Below are 21,856 nucleotides of genomic sequence, written 5' to 3'. Positions count from 1 at the left end.
AAAACTGATCTCTGGGGGCCGATCATGGGAAAGAAAGCTTGCCTCTCCCTGGACCTGGGCGAACTAAAAGCAGCTGCTAATGTCTGAGTCTTAGATTTTGGAAATCAGAGACAGGGTGCTGACCACAATGTGTCTACCGTGGAGATGATTTCACTATCAGGGTGTGTGGCATTCACTGTCTTCTGTTGTAATACTATTCTGTTGCCTATATGAGCCCTCCAGAAAGGAACTCAAATGGGGTCAGAACCCTTCTTTGTTCTCCACCTCATGGGCTCAGGTACAAATGCAGGAATGGTCTCCAGTTTTATAATCTCAAGTCTGATACCGGAGCTGTGTCTAAAATTCTACCTTGCTGGGCCTTTCCCTGTCTGCAGTAAACTTGCCCTTCCCTGTCCCTCAGCCCTGCTGCTCCTGCGCACCTGACAGGTCAGGCCCCTGGGCTGCGGCCTCTCTGCCTGCCCTCCTCCCTGGTGTGCTGGACTCTTGTCCTTGCTGCCTCTGACCCTGAGAGCACCGTCAGTTGTCTTGCATGCACTTTGCACAGGTGTATTTCTGAGTCCCTACCACCCTGCATGGTAAGTATTAGCATTAGTTACTTCAAATGGGTGGGTTTATGGCATACTCTGAGGATTGATGAAAAAGCTAAGAAACATTCTGAGAGGTTCTGGCCCCATGGGAAAGTAGAGAAAAACCTAAGCAGGCATGTGAGCCAATGGAGACTCACCATTTCCTATGAGAGGAGAGACCGCAGGGGCTTTGGGGGGTAGAATGGGGTTCAGTCGCGGAAGCATTCCATTCACTTGTTTCAGCCTTTCTAGTTTGACGTGCTCCATCCATTTGGTCCCTGCTGGATTCCTCCTGGCTTGCAAAGCAAGGGCTGTGGTGGCAGTGGAAATGGTCGAGTCCATGATCGGGGTTTCATCGATGGCACTGAGGTCTGCAACACCACCTCCGTCGGTCAGAGGAAGCTCGAGCCCACTGTTGGAATAGCTGCTGATGGGGGACTGTTGGCTGCTGCATGAAGACTGACCACCAGGGCTTGGCTGAGATGTCTGCAGGCATCAAGGGAAAGGAGAGAAACATCACCAGGGAGGGCAAAGGGAGGCAGCCCCCAAAGACAGCTCATGCACACCAAGACCTTCACGTGAGCAAGTGGGTGAATGAGAAGAACAGCTAGGCTCTGGTGGACAGAGGTGGCCTTTGGGACCAGAATGACTGATGGGGCCACCAGGCCAATGTGTAGGGGGAGGTGATGGATAGCAGAAGATGTGGGGTGACCAGCATGAAAGCAACCATGGAATCCTGTCCCAAATACCAACGCTGTAAATACACTTCCTCTGTTTCAGTCCTATCTCTAGGACTTTCATCTTTGAGTAAATTACTTAGCCACTGGCAATCTCCATTTCCTTATCTGTAAAATGGGCATCTTTTATCTTAAGGCTCGTTGTGGGGAATTAATGTGAAGTCCAGAGAGCATGCAGGTATAAAAAGACTGGCATAATAGTAATAATTAGCTCACAGGGCATTGACCATTATTACTGTCCAGGTGGTTTAATATCAGGGCTCATTCTGGAGAGCTAAAACATAAATGTAAGCTATGTCTCATAGGACACATCACTTTCTCTCCAACAAGGGCCCCTTTAGGCTCCCCAACACTGGTACCCAAGCTCTCTGTAACCTTTTCTTCTACCTAGATTTTCCTGCTGCTGGGCAGCCTCAACCAGGCTGAAGATCAAGGCAGGGGTAAGAGGTAAAAGGTCACTTTGCTTCTGCCATTTCTGCAGGCGAACAAAGGCTACAACATCCTGGACCTCTCGAGTGCTTTTGCCCTTCACCTTCGTGTGCCCCTAGCATTTCACCAGGAGAACTGGGAAGTGTTCCCACACAGCCAGTGGAGTGGATTTTGTAAGACTTCTACCACTAATAGAACTTAATCCAGTCCCTGGTTCTCGATCAGGGATGCCACCCCAGGACTCTTGGAAATAAGGGACAAAAGAAATCCTGGGGAGCACTCTACACAGCCTGCAATTTCCAGGACGGTTGGCACAACATATAACTAACAGTTCCACCTAAAACTCCAGAAGTATCCTGGTTGATAAACAGGCAAATCCTTTTACAAGGATAAGAAAACAAGGTCCAGAGAAGCTCATGACTGCCCAAAGTCACACAGTTCAGGGTGTGACCAGCTGGGACATTCTCCATTGTAAAAACTGGAGCCAAGGACAGCAGTAGTAAAACCATTTCCAGAAGTTCACCAACTCAGAGAGATTGCACAGTGAATCTCAGGTGGGGCACATGAGGCTATGTGCAAAAGGTCTGTGAGATAAGGCTTCCTTGTGGAACCCTTTATACCTTTTCTCCTGTCACTGGGCATAGTCAAGCAACACTTTCTAAGTGAGAGCCCCATGGGATACTAACTTCATCCTGGGCAACCAAACAGAGCAAGGGAAAACAGGCAAATCTTGCATTTGTGAAGCTGAGTTTTTTGCCTCAGCAGAGGCCTGGGTTGCAGGCTACTTTCCCCTTCCTTAGGCACTTAGAGTTTCCAGAGTTTGAGACGTCTTACATTCCTGGAATGTCAATTCCGGATGTGTATGAGTATGAATTTGTATATATGACCACACACATGTGTAGACATACACTTCTGTAGGAAGTGTAAGAAGGTATCCATATACCTACAACTAGAAAACTGCTTCAGTGAGCTCACACATTTAAATAGAGATTAACTTGCTCACAGCAAATATATTTAGATCTTCCTCAAAGAAGGTGGAGGATATCTGGTCGAAGTATGAATTTATACCAGTAAATTAACGAAATTTGAGATGGTCTGCTTGGTCAACCCCAGTGTGATCTATCATGAAAACCTACACAAACAGAACAATGAATTTCATCCTCTAACTACATTTTCCACATGCTGAACGTTCAAAACACACTGCTTTTACATTTGAAACATGGCCGCGTAATGTTCACTACCAAAGATGTCACAAAGCCACAAAATCTAAAGAAAATGAAGTGGAAAAAAAAAAATGTTCAATGCTAAAATGCAAACAAAATAAAACAAAAAGAACAGCAAAGACAACATTCCCTCACCTTATTACCCACTGTCCTTAGGAAGTGAGAACAAGACATTTAGGAGCATTAGACAGAAGAGATGTTGCAATAAGAAAAAAGAAGAAAGAATTTAATTTATAGCAGGGTGATCAAATTAAAGACATGTTTTTAAAGAAAGAATATTAGAAATGTAAATTTCAATGGTCATTAGTAAAGTCTATGAAGGTATCTACTTATACTTAAATGTGTGAGTACATAAACGCACGTAACAGTATAAACTTGGGGAACTTGGATTTCAGGAAAATAGAGGGCCCAGTCTTGGCTCTGTGATCTCCTTTAGTATTTTCTTTCTATGATTTGATTAGTTTAGAAAAATATTTCAGACATCTCAATTGTCACTGCGTCAGATCACTATAAATTTTTATTTCTATCAATTTTCTTCTTAGAGAATAGAAAAAAAAGAGTAAATTTTCTTGAGCTAGGGATACACATTAAAGAAACAAGAGACTGCGGGTTCCATGAAAGTAAGCCACAATCTTTTCCTGACATAATCTAGAAGACCTCAAATTCATTTTCCCTTTTTCATTCAACACTTGAGAATAAACTGTTGAATGTTCTGCACAACTATTACACAACAGGATTTTGTTTTAGTCAATAGATACATGGCCACCTCCAAAAATACATAAAACACCGTTTATGAACTGAATAATTTAAAAATACAGTGATCAATCGAAATATATAAACATTTGAGTAAGATGCTTTATAAAAGCAAAGTACAGCTACACAGTAAGAATTAAGGATGATGCTGGACAGCTTATTTGCATTATTTTTGGCTGGAATTCACGTCACTTTGTAAGACTCTAAGAGTTCAAAGATAAACCCAGTAAACTGTTCAAATGCAGCTTCTCACTGTGCTAATGCAAAAGGGCATGTGCATGACTTCCTGTTCACACAGGCCTCCTGGCATCGACGTCATCATGCAGGAATTCAAAGAATGCCAGTCTTGGGGCTGAGACTGCTCTGATTTCAAGAACTTGCTTCCTTAACTGAGTATAAATCTGCCTGTCCAAGTTTTTCTGTGTGCCCAGAAATCTAATCACTCAACTACTATCCGGCACATTCCCTCAAAGATGAGAGTGGCGGACTAGGTCCCAATGTGCTCACTCAGTTAAATCCATAGTACACGTGACCAAAGAGAAACATACTCCACCTCCTCTCATATCAATTTCTTTAATTTTTCTTGCTGTCCTCTGAAATCCTTAGGTGTCTGATCAGAGCACATACATGAAGCAAAATCATCAAGTGCAATTTGCAAGCTGCTGGAAGAGCAGAACAATCCAAACCAAATCAGTGTTAACCTACAAGAATTTTTAAAAAACCTTCTTTGTTCTCCACCTCTTGGGTTCAGGCACAAATGCAGAAATGGTCTCCAGTTTTGTAATCTCAAATCTGACACTGTGTTCTATCTAAAATTCTACCCTGCGGGGCCCTCCCCCATCCGCAGTAAATTTGCCCTTCCCTGTCCTAAGCCCTGCTGTCCTGTGTGCCCCACAGGTCATACCCCTGGGCTGGGGCCTCTCTGCCTGCCCTCCTCCCTGCTCTGCTGGCCTTGTAGCCTCTGGCCCTGAGAGCAGTCCGTTCTCTCGCGTGCTCCTCGCACATGCGTGTCTTTGAGCCACTGCCACCCTGCATGGTGTCAGTTTTTTTCATCTATCCCACTGGACTGTAAATCCCTACAGAATAAAGACTATAACTTATTTATCTTGGGGTCACCAGGCAAAGAAGCCAGAAAACACGTTCATGGAAAGACTCAGTGAGTGATTTTCTACACATTTGGATGCATTGATCAGTTTTAAAATAAATGAGAAACGCTGGCAATTCTTTTCCTTTTTTAGGCGTTGTCCTAAACTCATCAATTTGCAGAGTGTGACCCAGCTCAGGATCTCCCTGAGTTGGAGTGGCCTGATGCAGTGAGGATGGGGGTTTCTTGTCCCTCTAAATGCCCTGCTGGGCTCGTTTAAATGACCCTGGGCTGGCTGTGGAAAATCGGGAGAGTGAATGACATACCATGGGCTTCTCGGCCTTGACGGTCTTCACCTGGAGGCATTCTTCCCGCTTTGAGGTAGTGGTGCTGAGGTCTTTCTGCTCCCCAAGGGCTCCCTGAGTCGGCCGGCCAGGGGACCTGGACTGGGAATGGCTGCCAGAATCTCTGGGGGGTGGGGGCCGCGGGTGCATGTCCCCTCGCTGCTTCTTGGTGACATGCGCCTCGGGGCCGTGCACAGTCTTCACATGCTTCCGGAGGGAGCTGGGGTCCGTGTAGCGCTTTGTGCAGCCTGGAATTTTGCACACATACGGTTTCTGCCAAATGCCACAAGAGTGAGACAACAGAGTTAGAAAAGCGATTATGCCTCAGCCCTATGCTCCTTACATTTTTAATTCTTTCAAAAACACTTTTACAAAGCTTGGAGGGATTCAAATGCCTGTAGGAACTAACAGCTTAATAAGGCCATTTAGATGTTGTTCAGGGTCCACAGAATCTAGTTTAATAGATGATTATTACAGAGAGCGCTCCGGGGAGCTAAGAAGGTGTAAATTGCCTTTATGTTCTTGGGAGCATTTGTGCTCTGAGTGGAAAGAAGCATCTGGTGTGATGCATGTTAGATGTTCAACAGATACATGAGGTAGCCATCGTGGTGATGATGATGATGGTGGTGGTGGTGGTGATGGTGATGATGTTGATGAGGGATGAAGACCTAAAAGAGCCCCATCATCTAATCAGGGGAATGCTGTACACCTTCCTTTCAGGAGAGGGTGTGCAAAGACATTTCACAGGGATATCCTGGTTCTCGGATCTAATGTCACTCTGCACTTAGCAAATGTGCTATTTGCACACAGGCATACTAGAAAAACTGCGTATTGGCTTTCCCATGTGAGATGTCACTAAAATGTGTTCCTCCAGGTAGCATGACAAGTGTGTGTGGGGGACATGGGGGTAACCCACATGTCCGTGAATGCACAGTATACACTGCTCAGGGCCCCTGGAGGGAGCGCCAGGAGCCAGGATTTGTGATCTGTGCCTTTTCATGAGTCCCTAGATCTATAAATTATTTCAGGCTGATTTTATCTTCTATAAGCATCTGTGAAGAATCCTCCAGATATAGCAATAATGAAATATTTACTTAAATCACAGAACTGTTGCCCTCTGCTCATGAACAACACCAAAATTGTGGTTTTGTTCACTTGCCTTCCAAAATAATATATTCATGGGTGCTTATATGAGTTAACTGGCCCTCTATCTCCAAAGCTTACTTGACCAACCACAGGTTGTAAATATTTTGAAAATTCTGCCGCTGTACTGAGTTCTGTATGAAGACTGTCCTGCCATTATTCCCTAAATAATTTAAGTATGACAGCAATTTCATAGCATTGAGACTGCACTAGATATTATGAGTACCCTAGAGACGATCTAAAGTTTACAGAAGGGTATGTGTAGGTTATGTGCAAATACTATGTCATTAAAGGACTTACGTATTCTTAGATTTTGGCTCTGCAGGGGTCCTGAAAATAATTTCTTGCAGATATAAGAAATGACTGTATACATTTGTATCTATGCATACCAGTAGACGAGCTTTTTGAGTAAGCAATCCTCATAAAAAGCAAGATTTGTATAATGTCTCTACTATATTTTAAAGTATGTCCTGCCTTATGGAATGTATGTCTAAAAGATGCTTTTTCCGTAAAAGCCCCAGAACAGACTGAGTGGCACCTAAAATGCTGAAATGGCCTAATGCAGCGAAGCAAAGATTCTGAAAATTATCCTGAAAGACTTCACCCCTAAATCTGAGATTCCTTTGGGTAGAACGGACTCCCATTAAGTTGAATTAGGTCAACTCAGAAGCTTGTGTGATTTTCTGGGGTGTGTGTATGTGTGTGTGTGTGTGTGTGTGTGTGACAGAGAGAGAGACACACATGCATAATGAAATAAGCACATCAAATTCTATGTATCAGGGACAAAGAATGGCACTGGATGTTCAGTGTCATTACTTTACAAAGTTGACACTGACCTATGTGTGCTCTGGGCATTGCTGTGACAGGCCTCCCATCCAGAAGCAGAATGGAATGTGTGGGCCAGTTGGTGGGGATAGGGAGGGCCAAGGGGGTTTGAGGTGGACTGCAGAGCATTTTGAAGGGCTCTTCTTCTTTAAATATATGCATGTAAATAGCGTAGATCAGCCTAGAGTGTAGGACACAGCTGGTGTGTAGTGAGTACAGAAAGACTGGTCAACACCTGCATGTCCAAGACCAACAGCACACACAGACAGATACACTGGTATCCCTATGCCTTTGCATGTGAACACACAGTCTCCACCTATAAAAATCTACAGGAACACAGTTGCACTTCACAGCAAAACATATTATCTTTGTTATGGAGCTTTGCTTTCAAATTAACAAGGACCCGTGATTGCAATGAAATATAATTACAGGCCAAAATAAATGTCAGATTTACTGAGTTGCCTGGGTATTCAACTTTTGACACGACTGTTATCACTCTGACTCGCTGCACTTATAAGTCCTGTAGGAAAGCAGTTGCTACGTCTTTCGACTTCGTAGAATTTTTCCAATGTTTTTCAATAAACATTTAGTGATCCCGATCTATGCAAGAGCTTGTGAGCACCAAGTTGTACATGACAGGATTTAATCTGAAAGAATACAAAGCCCTTAAAGTAATCTTTGTATTTTACATATATAAAATCTTACTTTCTGGGAGGAAAAATATACCACCATATAATTAATTACAATATCAACCATACCACCATATAATTATCTACAATATCAAGCGTGACTGCTGAGAATGTGGGCAAAGGAGGAACTGGCTTTCACTTGGGGGGATCTTGGGAGGGGTCAGCTATTACACTTTGGTGTCTGGGGTGCTCAAACACCAAATGCTCAGCTTCTGAGTCTGTGCTAGGTGTCAAGTAAGATCACGTCCAGAAAGGATGTGTGACACGCAGAAGCGCTCAATAAACAAGCTTTTATTAGGAGGAGGTATTTTAGTGGGGCTCTGAGAGAAGGCTGATTCTGAGGGATAAAAATAAGGGCAAAAGGATGCAAATAAGAATTGTCCCAAGCAAAGGTCCAGCAGAGGACCGTGTCACACATGTCAGGATGACAGTCCACAGCAAGCGTTTCTGAAGTAGGGAGTCTTGTCACCACCCACTGCTACAGTCCAGTGGCCCTAGAGGGGCAGGACAGCCTAGGAGACAGAGAAGTGCCAGAATGACTTCCTCGGAGGGAACTGTTCCCTTCCTGGTGCATACTGTTACGTGTTTTGCCACAGCCAGGCTCGCAAAGAGCTGGTGCACAACTAGCTGTCAATAGTCATCTAGTGAATAAATGAAGGTGCATATAAAACAGCGAGTATGTGAAAGCCAGTCTCTTGATATATCTAGGATGGTACTGTTATGCAACTCAGGATTTCCTGGACAAACTTAACTTCTGTGCACCTGAAACTGTCCATCCTTTCATATGCAAGGTTGAAACTTTGTGCATACATCAAAGAAAAATGACTTAAGCTTGTGAGTCAAATTTTAACGATGTGTTTATGATCAAGGTTAAAAAATGTAAGTAAATTCCTCAATCTTGGTGAAAAATGGTATTGATCAAGGTACCTTTTGAACTCATAAAATACTTAGTCTCCTCATGTAGCAGTGATTTTTACCTCATAGGAGATCACAAGCTCAACTGTAATATGCTTAATTCAAGCAAACAGACATGGGTACATATTTTAAGTCCACAAAAAGATAAAAAGCTCTGTAAGTATCCTTATGCGTGGGCACCACTAATCCTAACATCCACTATCTGAATTTCTCCACAAGACAGAAGGTTGGCCTACAATCTGGAAGAATGAATATCTCTTTTAGTTACTTACATGTACAAAATATCGTAATTATTTAGTAAGTAAATTTAATCAAGCCCCTTAAAAATTTGAAATTGAGTTGCAATTCACAAAGCAAAGTAAGTCTATTAAATTGCACAATTCAGCAACTCTTGGTACATTAATATTGTGTAATCATCACCACTATCTAATTCCAGCACATTTTTATCATCCCCAAATAAAACCTTGTATCCATTAGCAGTCACTCCTATTCTTGCCCTCCCCAGCTGCTGGCAAAAACTTATCTACCTTCTGTCTCTAAGGATGTGCCTATTCTAGACTCCCTAAAATTTTGTACGAAACAAGTGCAAAGTGCTCTTGCACATAGGACAAGCATCTTCTCTGAAATGTCTTCAAACAATTGGTCGATAATGATACATTTCAAATGATTCCTGCTTCCTTATTTGACCAGGATCTTTTCAAAAAGCGCGGGTGTACCTAGACTTGCTTGTGTGAGTTTCGTCCGAGTGTGCTTTGTGGTGAGTGTGGTGGATCCTGGTAGAGAGAGTTTTGCTCTATCTGAGTAAAGACCATCTTCCCTTACAGCCAAAGGGCCTTGAGCGCAAGGGCTTGCTTCGTTTTTACCAGGTGCCCTTGCCCTCAGTTCTATCTGTAAATCCATGCATGGGCTTGGCAGGCTTCTGGTGGGATCCTGAGGGCCTCTCAAAGGTCTTATGTGTGCAAACTGCTCCTCCTGCACAGTTCACGCAGAGGACAGACCGTGCAGAGCTGAACTACGTGTGGCATTAATAAAACTCTATTTAGCCACCCAATTTGTAGCCCAAATACGGGAATCCTTGGTGTTACTTACTCAATTACTCAAGTGAAGGCTTTCCAGACAAGCCAGCTCTGGAGCCAGACATGCAAGAATTTGGGGGTCTGGAAGCAAAGTAAGTGTAGGCGAAATGAACTGAGAATTACTTCCATTCTTACGCTTCCCTGCAATTTGCAGGGCATAACTGCTTTAGCACAACAGCAACACTGCAGCAGCCACTCACTACCAGGACGTTTTCCTCCACAGATAGCCCTCAGTAATCAGCCAGGTTTCTAAATATCCTCAAAATCCTTTGGGATTTAGAACGACTGGAAAATGTTTTTAAGCCACAGCCGATTGCTCTGTAAATATGTTCTTGATAGAATGCATTCGAGATGCCACTTGGCGAAAGCAAAATACGAGAGGCTGTTTTTGCAGTGAGCTGCCTGCCACCTGCCAGTGTGCTTTGGCCATCCGCTCTGTGTGCACTTGGATTTATGCCTCTCCGGGCAGTGCAAGGGGATGGGATTTCAAGTCAGTACTCCTCTCTTCCGACCAGTAGGTGGCGCTTCCCAATAATATCAAACCAAGTTCACAGGGAGTTTTAGAAAATTCCCTTTTCATCTGAATTAACCCTCCAAAAGAGGCCTGATTCTCAGCCCCACTTCTGAGGCTCAAGCCTTTTGCCTGCGGGGTCAAAGCCTACTCATTCTGGGAAGGGGCCAACAAAATAATAAAACAGAACATGCCTGCCTGTCCAGGGACAGTAGCCTGGAGGGTCCCTGGGCCCTGAGAGAATGCTTACCTCGTTGGAATGTGTTCTGTTTTGGTGCTTGGCGCGATCTGAGGCATTTGAGAATGCCTTGTTGCAACCTTCGTGCTCACAGACATACGGTTTCTCTCCAGTGTGAGATCTCAAGTGTGTTTTCAAGTTTTCTAGTCTCGAGTAGGCTTTTGTGCAACCTTCAAACTGTGGACAACAGGTAAATCTGGATTACTCCACACAATAGCCCCTGCCGCCACTTATGCCTAACCCGCCGTCCAAGGGGATAAAAACCTCACATGGAAAGGGTCAGCAGCTTTTGAAAACCACTGAACAAAAACCTCCACTAAACTCTGCATTTATTGGGATTCAGATGTGGCTCGGGGCCGTTCAAGATAAAGCATTTTTCAGCGCCACTAAAAGTTCTGAAGTTTTTTTTTTTTTTAATAGGTCGCTCAATGTGGACAATGGGTTTCATTATCTGCTCATTGATCGCCTCGAATTCCCACTGATTTCAGATTCAGCACAAAGTTCATTAATATGGCTTTGTGTCCACACAAAGACAGGGATTTGATCACGTTTGTGAAGGGCCTTTAAGATGTAAAGTACCAGGGCCAAGCAGTGCCCAGTGTGCCTTGTGGCACCTGGGTGGGAGAAGGCTCGGCCTCTGGCAGCCCTAGCCCCCTTGGCAGGCCAGGAAGGAACGAAGGACGCAGATTGAGTTCCTTCGATTAAGATGTTTGAGATCAGAAGCATCTTGGTTTATTTTTTAAATTCTGGATTATTTTGCACATACATAATGAGATATTCCAGGGACAAAAGCCAAGTCTAATCATGAAATGCCTTTATGTCTCCTATACACCTTATACACATAGCTTGCAGGTAATTTCATATAATGTTTTTACTATGTCTACGTTTTGACTGTAACCTGTCATATGGTACTTGGTGTGGGATTTTCCATTTGTAGAATCAGGCCAGCACTCAAAAAGTCTCAGATTTTGTAGATTTTCCTTTTTTTAAGTACTAGGAATTGAACTCAGGACCTTTGCACTGAGTTACGTCCCACATCTCCAACCTTTATTATCTTTTTTTATTTTGAGTCCCTAAGTTGCTCAGGCTAAGCTCAAACTTTTGATCATCTTGCTTCAGCTTTCCAGAGTGCTGGAATTTTGCAAGCCTTCCCCATCATACTTGGCGCAGATTTTTTAAAATTCGGAGTGCTCAACTTGTGCACAGATCAGGTTTCTAAAAAGTCAACTTAAACAAAAGCAGGAGGCTGGCACGTTCCTTTGCCTGCTGGATCCTTGTCTACAATGAGCTGCTGGGCTGAGGCAAGGCGGGCTGCTATGAGCTGTTCCCTTGTGCCGGTTACCTGTTGGCCATGCACCGCTCTGTAGAGTTGTCCTGTCTAACTAGTTAAGTTAAAAAACCTGGGCAGTTACCACTAGACAGTACTGCATTCTTCTTCTGGACTCCATCCAGCCATGCTTCCACTAAACTGGAGTCCCGAGCACTCATAACTCTGAAGTGCATACAGAAGGACCCACAGGTGAAGCCCAACACCCATGGGTGCACCTGAGGCCCCGAGGACCAGTGTCCACGTGCATACTCACAGTGCATTTGTGAGGCTTCTCGCCAGTATGTCTCCTCATATGCACCACCAACATGTACTGGGCTTTGAAGGGTTTCTGCTCCCTGGAGCAATCGAGCCACCGGCACACAAACTCTTTCTTCTCACCATGGATATGGTCATTATTGATATGCTGGGGTGGGGAAAAGAAAGGGTAAGATGGAAATGTATTACTCATTTCATAGGCAATGGAAGATACATGGCCGAATCATAAATCCTGAGATTATTACCTGGTCAGGTTATTACCTGACCGAAGTATCTATCTACAAAAATTTGCTCTTGCTCACTGGGTTTGAATGCTTCCTAGCCAGGAGGGATGATACTATGGAAAGGAAGTCTGATGTTCCAGCAAAAGTACGAAGATCGGAATCTGAAGAGCTGAGTTCATTTCTGAATTCTGCAACCAGACAACTGTAAAACAGGGTGAGGCAACCTTGACTCCTCTGGGCCTCCACTAATGCTCATCTGCCAAGGGGGTGTGGGGTGGATCAAGGTTAAAGGATGGTAGAAGTGTCCTGCAACTCTTACACCCATGGCACACACATATGCACGTACAAATCTATAACAAGTACTATGAAAACTGAAAGCACCTTTCAAATTAATCTGTAGTTCAGACACGATGTGATTTTCTCTTTTTAAGAATCACAGAGAGAAAAGCTAGCTACCAGAGAAGAGAAGTGTGCTGCGGTCAGCAAGTGATCTAGCCAACAAGTGATCTAGCCTCTCAGGGCTTTTGTTCTTTTCACGCACAACATAAAGCAATAAAGCCAGGCTTGGAGATGCATCCCTGCAATCCCAGGACTCTGGAAGGCTGAAGTAGGAGGATCACAAGTTTGAGCCCCGCCTGCGCAACTTAGTGACGTAAGGAGACCTTGTTTCAAAAGTAAAAAGAGAACACGGCTGGAGCTGTAGTGTACTGGGAAGTGCCCTGGGTTCAGTCCTCAGTCCTAATAAAAACAACAAACGAACAAGCAATGGGATTCCTAGTTTCTCAAGTCATTTCCAGATTTAACATCCTATTAATTCAGATTTTAGAATGCAGCAGAACATTCTCAAATTCTTCATCAATTCAAGGGTTTAGAACTACATTGTACCTGGCTTCCTGGATGAATATGACAAATGCCTTCCTAATGGGAGACATGAGATATCTCATGAGGAGATATCTCAAGAGGAGGGTGTCCCTCTGGATCACAGGCAGGTCAGTCTCGGCAAGGTAAGGGCAAGGGCAAGAACACAATTGAAATGTCTAGTTCTTGACTACTGGGGAGATTTATATCCTCTTTTGATTCTCTAGTAATCCTGCATTATATTTGCCTTAATTTAAGGCAGTTGGGAGAACTTCCTCAAACACACATAGAAAGTCATCAGCTAAAAAACTTGTCCAGTCACTGAACTGTCCCTTTGGTCCTCTGCGTTCCGTGGCAGTGACACAACATCTAATTACTTGCCTGCTGATATTCTGGTTCCTGAGGGAGGGGTCTCCGGGACCTAAGGGTAAAATTCTACCATCAGAGCCTACCTTTCCCATTTTCTCCACTAGGTGGTTGCCCACTTCAGGAAAAGAAGTTTTCCACAGAAGTTAAGTTTTCTGTGCTGTTTGTGGAGCTTAAAACTGGATGAGAGCAGAGGAAACAAATGATCACTCTCTTTCCAGTCTTTGAATGGTTCTCAGAATGCTGGATGAACAGAAAACAGCGGAAGGCAGATCACAGCATGCAGGGAGACCACTATGATCCCAGGGAAGCTGTAAATCACAGGGTCACCAACAGAAGCATTCAGGTACATGACTGTATGGCAACCCTGTAGTCAGTAAACGTGGGTTCTTACCAAATCCAATTTTCCCGCCGGATGTAGTGCTGCATGCTTATAAATCCAGCACTCGAAAGGCTGAGGCAGAAGGATCATTGTGAGTTCGAAGCCAGCCTGGGCTACCAAGTGAGCTCAAGGCCAGCCTGAACTGCATAGCAAGACCCTGTCTCAACAAGACAAAAAACAAAACAAAAGAAAACAACTGTTCCATGTATCAGTGGTTCTTAAAAGCTACGGTGGTGCACACATGTATGCAAAGAAACAACATGTCATCTTTGATTCTGTGCTGCCAGTACAGCTTCCTGAGCAATGCACACGGGGTCTCAGATGACCCCACACGGTCCTAAATGTGTACGGAAGTCCAGGCTTTAAAATTAAGTCCACATAGTACAAGGACTTCTGTGAATTCTCTTCTTCAGGGAGAAAAACAATCACACCAAACCACTCCCCCCAGATTGCTCTCGAGTCAGTTTTACTGGAAGTAAATGAATAGAATCTGGATTATTACAGAGGAAGGAGAAGAAAGGCAGGTAGACAAGTGGGCAGGCAGGAATGCAAGCAGAGAGGGAGAAGAAGACAAGAGAGGAGAATGCAGGAAGGAAGAAGAAAGAAAAATCAAAACTGGGAAACGGAATCACAATTTGTGCTCAGCTAACTCCTAGCAGTGCTTTCCCCCTAGATGTCTTTCGTTTCCCACTCTTAGTAACAGTGTTCTGGTTCCTTGCAGACACTCAACAAATATTTGTTGAACTGATTTGACCCATGCAGCACAGTAAATTTTCACTGGGCAACAGCAACTACACTGGACGCTTTTATCCTATTGCTACCTCATTTCACCTGGTACTTAAACAATAAGAATTTAACACACGATATTTCATTACTTTGAAAGAATAAACACTCCAGAAATTCAAAAATATTCTAAAGATATCCACATGGGAACCTGGACTTGTTAGATGAAAGAAAAATGCATTTAATTACAACATTTCTTTTCTCAAATGCATTTCTGAGGATGTGCTGAGCAATACTCTCAGCAGGTCCTGTGCTGGGGAGTAAGGCGGACACAATTGTTGCCCCGAGGAAATTACAGTCTGCTGCAGGAGAATAGATAATGACTTAAATTTCTGCAAAATTACAGTGGTGATGCTCATCGGGCAGGTAAATAATGGGTTTTATGAAGAAGCATAGCTGAGGCTCCTGAGTCAGTGTAGAGCCTCAGGACTCATGGTGGCCTCTCAGATGAACCTGTACTTCAAGTAGAATCCAACCCGGAAGTTGACTAGAGCTCCGAAAGGTATCAGGTACGGCAGGAGTGGAGACATTTGCAGAAGCACAGCGGGAGCTGGTGAGGATGAGCGTGAGGCCTACCCTTGGCAAGAGAGAACCACCTAGCCAGACATGGCGGCCTCAGGCTCTACCACTGCTTGGTGCATGGTGAGAAGATACCTCCTTCTCAGGAGTCAAGTGGACACTGCTGCTGGGGTGGCTGGGTTGGAGCCAACTTGCCAAGGCTCACCTCAAAGTGCAGTGGGGCTGGGTGAGGTGCCCCACAGTAAGGCTGGGGCTACTCCCACCCAGAGACATAGGTGCCACTGAAATATATAGTGATTATTTACATAAATATTACAGTAAAAGACAACTGTCATGAATCCCATTCAAAGTACTTCCTGTCACTTTGAACATAGCAATCTCATCCTTCTTGGCCCTTTCTGAAGCAGTTCTGAAAGTCCTCTTTCCTGAGTGTCTTTACCAGGTATGATCCAAAATACAGTGTATGGGTGCCCAGTGCCACCTGAAGCACGGCAGATTTGTAAAACTGTGAAGACGTGTTCTTACTAACCTCATTCACTGGGTCTGCCACTGGGAAACTTCTGGCTCTTCCACATGGAGAAAATGACCATGAAAGGGGTACGTTTTGAATCTATTCAGGACATCAAGGCAGCCCCAACAGCACAATTGAAAACACAAATGAAAGCAGATTTCCAAAACTGCTTCAGAAAATGGTAAGAATCATGGGATTTTTTTTTTCAAAGTAATGGGAGCATTTTGAAGGGATTTAATGGCAATGTGTCTTTTGCAGTAATACATATTTTTAAAAATTTAAACATCCACTGTGTTTCTCGATCACACTGTCTTACATCCCTTGAGAAAGCCCACCCTTGAATGCCTATTCCAAAGAAGGAGGCCATCAGGGGACCTGGTGCTCCTTAGGGGAATGGATGACCAACGGGGGAAGTGCCAGCAGGGGCCAGTGAGGTAAGAGACCCTGGCCTTGCCTTCCTCCGAGGGCCAACACAGTAAGGGCGCTGGCCTCTAGGGCAGGGAGGGGTGTCCAGCTCCAACTCAGACCCTGGCTCCTTCAGGGGGTATCAGAGAAAAGGCCTCGCTTGTCCTGATAAGGAGGAGCAGGCTATGAACTGCACATGATATTGATATTAGAGGCCTAAACTGAACTTACTTTAGCAACACAAGTGCCCAGGAGGTCATGAAATCTGCTTACAGTGGTGTGTGTGTGTGTGTGTGCGTGCACGCACGTGTGTGTGTGTGTGTGTGTGTGTGTGTGTGTGTGTCTGGCAGGAAGAGAAAGCAGGCAGCTGCTCATGAGGACAGTTGGGCAGAGATCCAAACATTTCCCATTTATACCTCACTGAGCTTTGTCTACCACGTGTGGGAACGTGATGGAGGGAAACCCTCTCCATGTGGGGAGCGGGGAGGAGGAAGCTGCGCTGGACAGTCACGCAACTTCTCTTCAGCAAGGCTACCATCTTGGCAATCTCCCTTTCCACACTATTAGAGTGGGCCTGAGTCCCAACCAATATGCTTTTATCATTTTCTGAAACTACTCTCGATGTTAAACTTACACTCAGATCAGCAGTTACTTTTCTGTAAAGGAAACGATGGTCGTGGAGGGGTGAGACAGGGTCCATTTTGCTTCTCTTTCCTGCTCCATCTTTCTGACTATTTAGGTGGTTCAAATGTGTTTTAAACTTGTATTTCCAAGAGAGACATTTTAGGTGAAAATGAGAATCCTGAGAAATCGCAGACTTCATGTATCTGTATGTTCTAATTTCCTTTAATAAACTGCACTGGCTTCTCAGTGAGATCATTTGAGAGAGCTCTGTACGGTCAATATTTTCTGTATGAGAACATACAGTAAATATTTAGATTCTGTGGTCCAAAGATTTCTGTAGACAGCTGTAGACAGTATGTAAATCAACAAGGGTAGCTGTTCACGTAGGGACATGGAAAATTTTCACATGAAATGTTCCTTAGACGTTTTTAAAAACTGATTTAAAAGTGTGAAAACTATTCTCAGCTCATGGCTAAGTTCATGGGCTCTACACAAGCAAGCAGAGGGCTAGATGTGGCTCATTCCTAAACTAACTGATTTCTGAGTTTTCTTCTTGCTCTGATATTTGTCAGGTTAGCCCTCAAACCTGAGAAACTGAAATTAGAAGGCAAAATATCACCAAAGAAAACAGCTTTAGAAAGGAATAAAAATCAGGAACCTGGGTTAAAAGGGGGAAGGGTTAGGTCAGACACCTCACTGTCTGCGTCATTTTCAGGATTTGGTGGAAACACACACACACACACACACACACACACACACACACACACACAAACTCTCTCTCTCTCTCTCTTCTCACCAAAATCCAAAGTGGCTGAGAAGAATAATAAACAGTGGATTCTTCATATCCAGCAGACAGACCGATCTTACAGGAAGTTGGCCAGCAACTCAACAGGCATGCGTTTATTTGTGGTTTCACTAAAATTTAACTTTCTAACAGTGAAAACGTTCATCACATACATAAATAATTGAATTGGAGGGAAAATAATGCATGATTAAATTCCAAACTAATCCAACACAAAGACATGCAATTTGCCAGAGGCCCGGAGAACCAGAAAGAGATAGATGGTGTAAATTACGACGTATGGCAACTTGCAGGGCCACTTAGAAGTCTTCCTGTCTGAATAAACAGGACAGAGACATGGGGGGGACTGGCAGTTCCCCTCGTAAAGTCTGAGTCACCTATGATGCTTCCTGAGGCTGTAAGCACTTGCCTCCAGAAACTGATGGCTGCTAAAGCAAACAAGAGCAAACCAAGTTATTTTCCAATTGTGTCTGCAGCCAAATGAGCCAAGGCTCCGTTCTGGCATCTCTTCCACCTCCCCCAGGCTCAGGGCACCCTGAGGAAGGCGAGAGATAGCTCCAGTTGGCTTGGCAGTGGAGGAGGCAGGAGATAACTAAGCTAAGGGATTGTCTTTGGGAAGCAGGCCTTGACTGTCAACCTAGACGGCTTGGAGATGGGCAGGAAGAAAGACACCAGGAGAAGGGAGAGTGGCGCTCTCCTTTCTCAAGCTGCAGAACGAAAGCCCACAATGGACTTCACTGAGCTAATCACGGTCTTTTCTTCCTGCTGCGTTATTTCACCATGAGCTCAGAGCAGGCGGCTTTCCTAACCTTCAGACGAAACACGCGCATGAGGTCCTTCCGCGCTCTCCGCCCAGGGCGCTGTAAATAAAGCTGCTATTCAAGCAGCTCTCGCAGCCTGGAAGTGCACTTCTGCTTTCTTTCCGCCTCTCAGCCTCGCTGTCCCTTGGCCAGACTCTCGCTTCCCACTCAGAATGCACAGCGCTCTAAATCGGTAGGCAGCCTCCGGTCCAAGGGTCTAAGTGACTTTTTTCCTTCCAGTGTGGCTCCAACATGTGGATCATCTGCATCTGAACTCTGCCTTGGGTAATTTTCACTAACCCATAAACATGGGCTGCCTCCAAAGCCTGCTCAGCCCTGACATCTACCTGCTCCCTAAATCAAGAAGGCAAATTCCCCCAGGGCCATCATGAAAACCGTAAGTTTAAATACACCTGAAAAGAGTGAGCAGAAAACACAAAATCCCACAGTTTCCTTTCAGCTTCCCTGTGCATGTATGAGATGTCACGGAAATCTACAGTGATTGCTTATATTTTTAAAAATAATTACAGTAAAAGACACATTGTCACGAATCTCCCTTAAAATACTCTCTCCCTTGCTTTGAATATACTTTTGTCCCATCGTTCCCTCCACTTTCTGAAGCATTCCTAGAGGTCCTATTTTGTGAGCGTCTATGTGAGGTAGGATAAAAAATTCCACAAATACTGCTGCTGAATGCCATCCAACAGAAAGGCAGACTCATAACACATTACCATGCGTCCTCATCCACCTTATGCACTGCATCTGGCATGGGCAGACTTCCAGCTCTTTCCCACAGTTAAAATGACCATGCAAGGGAAACATTTTGAATCAATTCAGGACAATGAGGCAGCCAGGACATCACAACTGAAGACCCTCAGGAAAGAGGACTTGCAGAACTGTTTCAGAAAGTGGCAAGAACAATGGGATAAGTGTGTATGAAGTGAGGGGGTAGGGATTCTGTGGGGGATTTGATAGCAATGTGTCCTTTACTGTACTCATTTTAAAATTTAAACACAGTGTTTTTCAATCATACCTCATATGTTGTGCATCTACTGTTCGTCAAAAAGCACAGGACTTTCCCACCAACTTGACAGGTGACTGCAAAGTATGCACCCAAGTTTCTCATACCACAAGTTACATTCAAAGGCAAGAATTTTAGTCCTTAGAATAGTAAAGTATATAAGAATGCCCAAATGCAAATACACACGTACACACACAGAGTTTTATGGCTTTAATAAAAAAGTAAATAGCACCTGGAAGAGTAGTGTCTTTCACTTATAAATATGCAAGCCAGTGGGCCTGCACAGTAGGCCAGCGGTTTATTGGTCAAGGGGCGCCAGCTGAGGCAGAGATGCTTGCTCTCCATCCTGTCTGTCTCTGATTCACACCTGGGCTACACTTCTGTGTATCTGGACCCCTCCTAAGAGGCCATCATTTGGTATGATGAGCATATTTTTTGAAGGGAGGAAATAACACAGAAATACTTCCTTCTCAGAATGTCAAACTGAGGATGTTTGATATTTTCTAATCTTTTCACATTGCTACCCATTTAGCTCCCAGATGAATGACTGGCTCAAGTGAATGACTATGTTTAATAGAAAACAATCACTTCAAACTTCTAGGGTTTGGTGAAGAAGTATGTTATGAAAACTTTCTATTTTGGCATTAAGATGAGAGAGAGAAGTCAACAATTTTAAGAAACCTCAATTTCCAATTTGTTTCTTTACTTTGCACACCTGTTACTATTTCTTTACTGATAATTCTAAAAGGGGGAAAAAAGAGAAAAGTGATCCAGACTATTAAAATTTAACTTATATTAAAATTGATTTGGTCGGAGTCTTTACCTAATCTGAGAGGTTGAAACACTTTACCTAAGAGAAACCTCTCCACAAAAACGCCTCAACACTTTCCATTTGAAATAAGGCTTACGGCTTCTTGTTTTGTGTATTATTTGATACACATAACATTTTTAAAGAAAGTTTTACAACTGTCATGACACAGATGATGTTAGGAACACGCTGTGATTGGATTCCTAAACGCCGCTCTAGGCAAAAATTTGGGGAGAAAAGCAAGACTTATGGACTATCAGGACTGAAACAGGCCTTATATCTCAATATGCACTTTAACTTTAGATAAATGAAATAATTCAAATTCATTTTGGTGGCACCCTACAATCTTCCTAACAGATTATTTAAGAAGCTACAGCAGCTTTCTGGGGGAAGGGATCTTTCCAGAGACTTCACAAAATGAGGGCTTTAGTTAAAATTGGTTAATAAAAATACTGAAGCATTTTTAGCTTTTTAAGTGTAACTATAAAATCATATGGAAAAACATCAAAAGAACTCAAGACTGGGTACAGAGCAGCATTTTCATTAGACAAGTAAAACAATTTTCTATGTCCAACTTGTGCACATTAAGTATGAGGGCAGGAGAACAACCAAACAAAATGCTTCTTCATTAAAAATAAATAAGGGGAGTCCCTCTGATACTTATTTGAATTCCAGACACAAAAATGTAACAGAATTATTTTCTTTTATGTGTAAGAAAGGCAAAGTTCTTCAACAAGACAAATGTCTTGTTTGAATGAAAGGCTGTGTAATGTGGAATTTAGGAAGAGAAATTAACCAACTTAAAATACAACTACCACCTGCTCACCTCCCTAACCAACCACGTTAAACTGAACCTATCATCACTCACATTGAGGAAGAGCGGCACATAAACATGAAGTACAGACACACGTCACACCATGGATGGCACGGCAACAACACGCTAAGCGAAAGAAGCCAGTCAAAAGTGGACAAACACTAAGTATTTATATTAATGTCCAGAATGGGTACATCTACGCAGAAAGAAAGCAAATTGATGGTTACCTATTGCTGTGGATGAATGGAGAAATTAGAGAATGACAACTGAAGGATATGGGGTTTCTTCCGGGGGTGACAAAATGTGGAACTGATTGTGAAGGTTGTACGTCTCTGGGAATATATCAAGTATGCCGAACAGTTGTATACTTTGAATAGGTGAATTATATGGTATATGATTTGTACTTGGTGACGGAGGCTCTGGGGAAACAGGAAAAGTGGTTGAAGTAAGATTTGGGATGTCCCTAAAACGCAACTCTCCTCCTTCAGAAAGAGGGAGGAGCAGCCGGGGCCTGGAAAATGATTTTCCACGGAAGCAAAAGGTTACACCTTAGTCACAATTCCCACTAATCACACACACACACACACACACACACACACACACACACACACAGAGGATATTTCTATTACATGATATATTCTTAAAGTCACAAAAATTCACACAAAATTCAATCACTGAATTTAGAGTCTATATTACCATTTGCTGTTATCTTGAATTACAAAATAATTAGGTGTACATACTTTATCTACCCGATCCCTCTTCTTCACCCCAAGGAGTGCTTGCTCGTGTTCAGGTATAATAACAGTGCACTGACCACATTA

General features: G+C 43.6%; 1 protein-coding gene across 3 annotated transcripts in view; it reads right to left on the bottom strand.

Annotated features, from left to right (window-relative positions):
- Gli3 (GLI family zinc finger 3) overlaps positions 1-21,856 on the bottom strand; it is a 277,128-nt gene that overhangs the window by 6,096 nt on the left and 249,176 nt on the right. For all 3 annotated transcript variants that reach the window (XM_013521254.1, XM_013521255.1, XM_013521256.1), the window contains 4 exons: positions 12,117-12,266; positions 10,546-10,710; positions 5,119-5,409; positions 725-1,052 (listed from right to left, as the gene is read on the bottom strand). In XM_013521254.1, the coding sequence (XP_013376708.1) occupies positions 725-1,052; positions 5,119-5,409; positions 10,546-10,710; positions 12,117-12,266 (934 nt within the window). The remainder of the gene's footprint in view (positions 1-724; positions 1,053-5,118; positions 5,410-10,545; positions 10,711-12,116; positions 12,267-21,856) is intronic.

Source organism: Chinchilla lanigera, unplaced genomic scaffold (assembly GCF_000276665.1).
Source record: "Chinchilla lanigera isolate Chin_1 unplaced genomic scaffold, ChiLan1.0 scaffold00059, whole genome shotgun sequence".
NCBI classification, from domain to species: domain Eukaryota; kingdom Metazoa; phylum Chordata; class Mammalia; order Rodentia; family Chinchillidae; genus Chinchilla; species Chinchilla lanigera.
Note: the sequence above shows the minus strand (reverse complement) of the source record. Positions and strands in the feature narration are given on the sequence as shown.